Source organism: Ursus americanus, chromosome 14, assembly GCF_024610735.1.
Source record: "Ursus americanus isolate L20-20 chromosome 14, mUrsAme1.1.p, whole genome shotgun sequence".
Taxonomy (NCBI): domain Eukaryota; kingdom Metazoa; phylum Chordata; class Mammalia; order Carnivora; family Ursidae; genus Ursus; species Ursus americanus.
In genome coordinates this window covers 48,133,826-48,143,471 of record NC_142140.1, presented here as the reverse complement: position 1 = coordinate 48,143,471, position 9,646 = coordinate 48,133,826, and the positions used below count along the sequence as shown (strand labels likewise).

The 9,646-nt window shown below is 38.6% G+C and overlaps 1 protein-coding gene across 1 annotated transcript; it reads right to left on the bottom strand.

Annotated features, from left to right (window-relative positions):
- Positions 1-1,036: 1,036 nt before the first annotated feature.
- On the bottom strand, positions 1,037-2,020 carry LOC148108964 (olfactory receptor-like protein OLF4). Its single transcript, XM_087867723.1, has one exon. The coding sequence runs from the start codon at positions 1,964-1,966 to the stop codon at positions 1,037-1,039; it is 930 nt and encodes a 309-aa protein (XP_087723849.1). The 5' UTR covers positions 1,967-2,020.
- Between the last annotated feature and the right edge of the window lie 7,626 nt (positions 2,021-9,646).

Genomic DNA, 9,646 nt, shown 5'->3' with positions numbered 1-9,646 from the left:
ATGATAGAGTGAATGCACTTATCGTTCACTCACTCACACTATAACATTTATGACAGCATTTTTAAACATTTTTAAAACAGTAGATACTAAGTTTAGGGCAGTGGAAGGAGAAATGTTTGAAGACAGCACTGGAAATTTTAAAAGAGAAACAGCAAAATCCTCCAATTAAATAATATAAAATCTGCCACTAAATTCTCACTACAATTAATAAAACCCTCTAAACATGGACACCAAAGAACCCACACTTCAGTAGATGAGTAGATGAACATCGCCAAAGACAAGTTTTCCACACACACACACAAATATATATATATATATATATATATATATATATATATATATATATATATACACACACCTTGGTAGAAAAATTTTACTTGATCATGTCTCAGGTCTTCTCTGATACCAAGCCCATATTAAGTCACTTTGTTTATGCAAATTGGTCTTTCTGTAGATTACACTTGAATGGTGTTTCGCATAAGCAATTTCTGCCTTACTCTTTTGTGCCACGGATACTGCGGCTGCTGAGCTGATAAGAGAACAAGATCGTAATGATGATCACAAAGCCCCATGACTAGCTACAAAACGAACCAGTAGGCTAAAGTCTCTATTATCAGGGAGAGCATTTAAAGTAGTAACATAGAAAGGAATGGTAGACACTGAATGAAGAATGTGATCTCACCATTACCTCTAAGAATTACTACAATAAAATAATAGAAATGGCCTCCGTTGTCAAATGTAGTTTGTTTCATAACACTAAGACAGTTCATCACTTCATGAGGCAAATACAAATCCCTAAATTGTTTTTGACCAATGATTGGGACTAAGTTTGGAAATTCAGAAAACAACAGGAAAAATTGTTGGCTATCAGAAGGAGCAGAAAGTTTAATAAAGCAGTTGAACTTCAGAAAAATTGAAACTCTAGGAGGCAAATAGACAGATTAAGTTCTTCTTTCATGATATGATTAAAGAATCACAATTTCTGTCTATTAAGCATTAAGCCTGAAATCAGAGTTACTTCTTAAAAAATGGCCCTTTAATGGCTTCCCTTGAAAAATACATTTAGAGCCCTCTTTATGTCTCTGTTCCTCAGGCTGTAGATGAAGGGGTTCAGCATGGGGGTGACCACCGTGTACATCACTGAGGCCACTGCACTTGCGTGGGAGCTCTGGGGAGCAGCAGAGCTAAGGTACACTCCTAGGCTCGAACAATAAAATAAAGAGACAACCAAGAGATGAGATACACAGGTGGAAAATGCTTTGTACTTCCCCTCAGCTGATGAGATCCGCTGTATGGAGGAAACTATCTTAAAGTAAGAGTAAAGAATCCCAGCAATAGGACCACCACCCAACAGGATAGCTGCAAAGTACATCACCATGTTATTAAGAAAGGTATCAGAACATGCAAGTTGGATCATCTGACAAAGTTCACAGAAGAAGTGGGGGATTTCCACCTCTGTACAGAAGGACAGCTGCAACACCATTAAGGTTTGTAACAAGGAATGCAGGACACTCATGATCCAGGACACCAGAACCAGCAGTCCACAGATCTGGGGGTTCATGGTGACCGTGTAGTGCAGGGGGTGACAGATGGCCACAAAGCGGTCATAAGCCATCACAGTCAGGAGGAAGTTGTCCAAAACTATGAAAAGTATGAAAAAGTACATCTGCATGATGCAGCTTTCATAAGTTATGACTTTTCTCTGTGTTTGTATATTCACCAGCATCTTGGGGATGGTGGTGGAGGTGAAACAGATGTCTACAAAGGACAGTTTGGCCAGGAAGAAGTACATGGGCGTGTGGAGGTGGGAGTCAGAGCTGACGGCCACGATGATGAGCAGGTTCCCAAGGATGGTGACCAGGTACATGGACAGGAACAGCCCAAACAGGAAGGGCTCCAATTCTGGTTCCTCAGAAAATCCCAGAAGAAGAAATTCTGAAATTCGTGTATCATTCTCTAGTTCCATGTCATTGACGTGACTACCAAAATAAGAGAGAAAGAGCAGGACACAATTATGCCTTACTAACCTGGCAGATATATTATTGTTTATATGCTACACTCAAGAAATCAATGTTTATATTTGTGTATGGAATATGATAAAAACACTACAAACTAGGAATAGAAGGAAACTATCTCAAGTTAACCCTTTTATGAAAAACCCACAGGAAACATGATACTCGATGGCAAAATAGTGAACATTGTTCTTGTATGATCAAGAACAAGGCAAGTATGCCTGTTTCCCTGACTTGTACTCAACATATCACTGAAAGTTCTAAAGAGCAATTAACGAAAGAAAAAGAAATGACAGGCATCCAAACTGGAAAGGAAGAAATACATTTATGTGTGCAGACAGTGTGATCTTACATGTAGAAAGCCCTAGTGATGCCACAAAAACATTATTAGAAATAATAAATTAATTCAGCCATGTAACTGGTTACAAAGTCAACCCTCAAAAAATCAGTTGCATTTTTACATATGATCAGTGAACATATGAAAAGGAAATAAAATAATTATATTTTTGTGACATCTGCAAGAATGAGAAAATCACTTCCTGCTGGTCAGAATGGCTGATATAAAAGACAAGAAATAATAAGTGTTGGTGCAGAGGTGGGAAAGAGGGAATCCCTTACACTGCTGGTGGGAATGCAAACTGGTGTAGCCACTGTGGAAAACAGTATGGAGATTCCTCAAAAATTTAAAAATAGAACCACCCCATGGTCAAGTAATGCTACTTCTCAAAGAAGATAAAAACTCTAATTTGAAAACATATATGCACCCAATATTAATTGTATCATTGTTTACAATAGTCAAGATATGGAAGCAGCCAAGTGTCTAGTGATAGATGAATGGATAAAGAAGATTGGTATGTGTGTACACACACACACACACACACACACACACTGGAATATTACTCAGCCATAAGAAAGAATGAGATCTTTCCTCCTGCAACAACATGGATGGATCTAGAGGTTGCTATATTAAGTGAAATAAATCAGACAAGGACAAATACTATATGATCTCACTTATATGTATAATCTGAGAAACAGAACAAACAAACAGACAAATGCAGAGGACAAAGTGGTACTTGTGATGGAGCAGGTGTGGGGGGAGTATTTAAAGGATATTAAGGGGTACAAATGAGATCTTGCCATTTGCAACAATATGGATGGATCTAGAGAGTATAATGCTAAGTGAAATCAGTCAGAGAAAGACACATACCATATGATTTTACTCATATATGGAATTTAAGAAACAAAACAAATGAAGAAAGAAAAAAGAGACAAACAAAAAAATAAACTTTCAACTATAGAGAACTAACTTCTGGTTACCAGAGGGATGGCAGTGGGAGATGGGTGACATAGGTGATGGGGATTAACAGTACACTTATGATGAGCACTCAGTAATGTATAAGATGGTTGAATCAGTATATTGGACACCTGAAACTAATATAATACTGAATGTCAATTATACTGAAATTAAAAAATAAAAATTTAAATTAAAAAAAATCCCAAGTCCTTAAAATTACCCCAAAAAAATCCCCAAAATAATAATTAATAAAAACCACATAAAATCTACAGGCAAAACAATCTTAATAAAGCCAAGAAACTGTGAAGGAAGCAGTTATACATTAACTAATAGAACTTAAGACATTTTTATGGCTAAAATATCTCCATAGAATCCAATAGAGAAAGAATCATCTGTGGGGGCACCTGCATGGATCAGTTGGTTAAGCCTGTGAATCTTTATTTCGGCTCAGGTCTGATCTTGGAGTCATGAGATTGAGCCCCAGGTCAGGCTCTGTGCTGGGTGTGGAACCTGCTTAACATTCTCTCCTTCTCCCTCTGACATTGTCCCTCCCCATTTGCGAGCTCTCTCTCTCTCTCTCTGTCTCTCTCTCTCTCTCGAGATTTTCTACAGGTTTCAGCATTTCGAATGATGTTTACAGATTATTCTCTCTCACTCTCTCTCTCTCTCTCTTTCTCTCTCTGTCTCTGTAAACATCATTCGAAATGCTGAAACCTGTAGAAAATGGGCATATAATGTATGGGTATAATAATAATGAGCAAATCAAAATGGTGGTCACATAGTGAATTTTGCACACACTCATTAATAGTTTAAGAAAACAACAAGTACATTAGGAACAGGAAGGGACAATGAAGGGGGGAAACAGAGGGGCACAGGAACCATGAGAGACTATGGACTCTGGGAAACAAACTGATGGCTTCAGAGGGGAGGGGGGTGGGGGATGGGTTAGCCCAGTGATGGATATTGAGGAGGGCACATGTTGTGATGAGCACTGGGTGTTATACGCAAACCATGAATCATGGAAAACAACATCAAAAACTGAAGACGTATTGTATGGTGACTAACATAACATAATAATAAAAAAATAAATTAAATTAAATTAAATTGAAATTAAAAAAGGAAAACAAGAAATCCCTTCCACACCCATCAGCCTCTCAAAAAATTTAAAGGGCTGTCACATCAATTGGGCTTGGAACTTTTAAACAGGTAGGAAAGTGGTGCTCATTAATTTTCATTGCAGAAATATGACATGCTATAACCTTTAGGGGAAGTAATCTGAAAACAACTCTACGTATTGAAAATACAGAAATGTATTATTTATCTCAGAGTTTCTCAATTTCACCACTATTGATATTGTGGCTCAGACCAGTCTCTGTGCTGGGGTTTGTCCTGGGAATTGTCAGATGTTTAGATAATCTCTGGCCTCTAGTGACACCTCCCCTATCTGAAAACCTAAAATGACTGTGGATATCCCTCAATGGCCCCTGGATGACAATATTGCCCCCAGTGGAGTACCAGCATTTTAACTCATTCTCAAAATATTTTTTGTATAATTGGCATTACAGCAATTTAATGAGAAAGTACATGAAAAATCCTCAGAAGTGTAAATAACACAGCCATACCCTGAAATATTATGGGATCACTGACATAATGAATTAGCATTATACTGGTTGATGGAGGCAAGTCTGTAAGGTGCTATTGAGAGAGACAAGCTATAAAAATAAAACAAAACAAAACACTGCATCAGAGCATAAAAGACTATTTACAATGTGCATAGGATTCTCTGCATGAATTTGATTAAAGGGTATGAATATTATGTGTGCATAATACAGAAGCGTCAGTTTCAAAAGAAACTAAGAGGTTAGAACAAAGGATAGTAGTGAAACTGAGAATAGGTTAGGCAGGGAGCTATTCAACTGACAGTCTGAAACACAATGACAACGTATAACTAATTTATAGATAGGCATAAAATAGTGTTAATGTAATGACATCAGCGTGGATCACTAATTCAAGGATTAAAGTGCTAAAGACTTGGAAATGGGGCCCCTGACTGGCTCAATGGTGGAGCCTGTGGCTCTAGATTTTGGGCTTGTGAGTTCGAGTCCCATGTTGGGGTACAGATTACTTTAGAAAAACATAAAAACTTAGAAATAAAAGAATATAACAAAAAGCCTCTTAAAGAGTAGGTAAGAAACATTATTTAAGGTTACAATTTCATTTTATACAAGATATTTTAATTAATATTAGTTTAGGAAGCATTATCTAAGGTTATAATTTCATCTTATACATGATATATTAATTCATATTTGTTAGGAAAGTGAATGTTAGTCAAACAATGAAGAAGAATACCCTTCAAATGATGGCTGCAGGTGACGGGACTTTGAGAAATAGATCTAATCACAAAACGCTGAAACGGAGAATGAGGAATAACAGAAATGTGAAGACAAGTCGGAAATATGTATATAAGGTGATTTATTAATTCAAATGATGCAGCACTTTCTACACTTAAGCTAGCAAGAGAAAGGAGGAAATATGACCAAATGATAGGTTTGAGCACACAAAATGGATGAACTTTACTACTACACTCGAATACACCTCCACACGCGTAAAGGAACTGAAGATCGAATAGCAAAGGTGATAGAAAAACTCCAAGACTTATGTTTGGAAAAATGGAATAAAAACACAGGAATATAAACACTCCAAACCAACCAAAGAAAAGCACAGAACAGACAGAGACAATTTGCAATAGAAAAAGCAAATGTCTAAGAAACCCAGAAATATACTCAACCTCTCCAGTAAGGAAATAATTGCAATGTATGGCTTTTTTAGTATATCCCCTTTTCACTTCTTACATTTTTTAAATTGCTTGGAATATACGGCATGAAAATGGACAATGTGAAATATATGTCTCTTGATCCATTAGTCTGGGTCTTTCTCATCAATATGGGAACACGCTCAAATACTCCCTGTCTTAAAAAGCATGAAAGGAATGCCCTCACTTGACTGCATAACCCTCCTGGCTAAGACCCTTTATATCTGTTCCCCTTACTTGCAAAGGTTCTTGGACTTGTGTTCTACTCTCATTAGGACCACTTTCTGCCACCCATCGCTGCTCTTCCATCACCACGACTTCATCCTCAACAATCTCCCTTGCATGGCTGATTTTAATGTTTACTTTTGTTTTTAGGATAATAAATAAATGTATTCATTAGTTATCCAAGAAAGCCAAAAACCGCAGTGATGTCCTGGTGCTGGGCAGGGCTGGCTTGGCTCTCTGGTGGCTTTGGGTATATATTCCCACCCTTCTATTCTCGCTGGCCTTTTCCAGCAGAACCAGCTGGGTTTTCAGAGTCACCTGCATGGGGGTCTCTTTGCGAAAGTCCAAGTTTCTCCCTCGATGGTGGATGATGGACACTGAAGCTCTGTTCTCAAACAATTCAGCAGGAGTCTCCTACCCAGACCTGGGAACTCCAAAAGAAATAACCATGTCCCATTCAGCACAAGGTTGCACCTGCTGAGAGACAATAGCAGAAGAGATATTTACAGCTCCCTATGCTCCCTAGGCATATTTCCCTCCTGGTACTCCAACCGCTGGGCACATTATCCCCCTCTGGAAAGATGGACATTTTTCCTGTATTTTCCTCTTCCTGAGGGACCAGCCTTATGTCAAGTGAATGCACTCATTACTCTTCCCTGAACTCACCTGCCTCCCACAGAGCTAACCTCCTAGCACCTTATCCCAACCCTGAGTCAGAGATTTCTCCAACTCTAAGAGTGAAGAATTTTTCCTTACTAAGCTCCTTGGGTTTCCCAAATATTGACTCACGGTGGGACACAGCACTGATATCTCCAGAAGATTGCTCTTCCCCCTTCAACAAGGTGAAGAACTGTATTCCTTTGACATAAAACCAGGAAGACTACAGTCCTAGGCTTCCATGACAGTTTTGCTAAAACTCTTAAGAGTTCAGTGCTTTAAGATAAATTAAGAGCTATTGTTTCTTCTAAGTTTATAAAATATTTTGTAATTAAAAAACATGTATTTAGGTGTAGAGCTTCAGGTTCACGAGATGAAAAGAGTTCTGGAGATGGATGGTGCTGCCAGCTCACAACAACGTGAATGCATGTTGTCCCACTGAGCTGTGCACTTAAAAATGATCAAGGGGCACCTTGGAGGCTCAGTTGGCCGAGTCTCTGACTCTTGATCTCAGCTAAGGTCTTGATTGCAGGGTGGTGAGTTCAAGCCCTGCGTTAGGCTCTGCACTGGGCATAGGGCCTAATTAAAAATAAAATGAAATAAAAATAACAGAATTTTAAGAATGCTTAAGAGGTGGGTGAAAGAGGTCATTGGGATTGAGGAGAACACTTGTGGTGATGAAGTGTTGAATCGCTAAATAGTACAGCTGATACTAATATTTTGCTGTATATTACTAACTAGAATTTAAATAAAAACTTAAAAAAAAGAGTATACCAATCTTAATCAGTACTGAGAAATGTATAGAATTGTAGAATCAGTATAGTATACACCTGCAATGAATAAAACACTGTATGTTAAATACAATTCAATTTAAAAATTAAGAATAAAGACACATTTTTAAAAAGACAAAGGATAAAAATATTAACTATGGGGGTGCGTGGGTGGCTCAATTGTTAAGCGTCTACCTTTGGCTCAGGGCGTGATCCCAGGGTCCTGGGATCGAGCCCCATATTGGGCTCCCCTGCTGGGAGCCTGCTTCTTCCCACTCCCCCTGCTTGTGTTCCCTCTCTCGCTGGCTGTCTCTCTGTCAAATAAATAAATAAAATATTTAAAGAAAGATTAACTATTATTATCCAGGTGGGACAAAGGTAATCACAATGGTCCTCCAATTGTTGAGGAGGGAGACAAAAGAGTTGGTGTCCAAGAGATGTTGAAAATGCTGCCCTGCTGTCTCTGAAGGTGGAGGAAGAGCCAGGAGCCCAGGACTGCAGGCGGCCAGCAATAAAGACTGAAACTGGAAAGAACACAGATTTGTCCTTGAGCCTGTAGAAGGAACTCAGCCCTGCAGACAACTTGCTATTAGCCCGATGAAACTCATTCCAAGCTTCTGACTCCGGAAGTGTAAGAGCACATGTGTGTTTGTTTAAGCAAGTAGCATGGGGATATTTTACAGCAGCAGGAAGAATCTCATATGCTCATAGTCAACCAAATTATTTGAGGGGACTGAGTTTAAGCCTCTCAATTCACTCATCAGATTCCCTTGGTTAAGGGCAATTTATATTAAAAACCCACAGTAGGTAGAAAGGAAAATTAAATTGTATGGAGGTATTCTTTTTTTATAATAATTTTTTTATTATATTATGTTAGTCACCATACAGTACATCCCTAGTTTTTGATGTAAAGTTCCATGATTCATTAGTTCCGTATAACACCCAGTGCACCGTGCAATACGTGCCCTCCTTACTACCCATCACCAGCCTATCCCATTCCCCCACCTCCCTCCCCTCTGAAGCCCTCAGTTTGTTTCCCAGAGTCCACAGTCACTCATGGTTCATTCCCTCTTCTGTTTATCCCCCCCTTTCTTCTTCCCTTTGTATTCTGCCCCATTAGCTAGTACAGTGAATTCCTTGTGGCATAAATATGAATGTGGTCTGAGTCTGAAGCCTTGGAGGCAGTGACATAGGGAAGAAACTTATGATCAAAATTAAGGTCACTCACTGTAGTTTAAATGTTTGTATTTCTGCATCCTTTATTTCACATAAATCGAAAAGTTCCCCTTTCTCAGTGCTATCCTCTCCAGCTTTCTCAAGATTGCTTCAACATGAAAGACAAGATCATAAATGCGTCCATGTGTGTATGCATGTGATGAGCTTATTTGAAAGAAAATGTGTGGAAACACACACATACACAAGACACAACCGTTACCCTCAAATGTTTTCTCTGAGATAAAAAAGGAAGTTCCACACATTTTATTCATTCCCAACACTGTCCTTATGAAGTTATGTTTGTTTGTTTGTTTGTTTGTTTGTTTGTTTGTTTGTTTGTTTGTTTGTTTTATTAAGTGTGGGAATTCTCGGTGCCTGGATAGACAAAACCCGACTTGTATATGCCTCCCTAGATGGGACTAATTGAAAAGCAAAGGAGGAGCGCCCAGAAAACTGGGCCTCCTTTCAAGTTTCCTGGCTGAAAACAGCCAGATTCTTACTGCGGCTCAAGGTTCTCATCTCGGGAGTAAATATTTAAATTTTGAAGAAAAACAGGCACCTGTGGTGGTCACGTACTTTGTGGACTCCTTGCCCCCACCTTATCACACACTGCCCCATATATTATTATTATTTTTTACAATAATATTTTGTACTATATTGT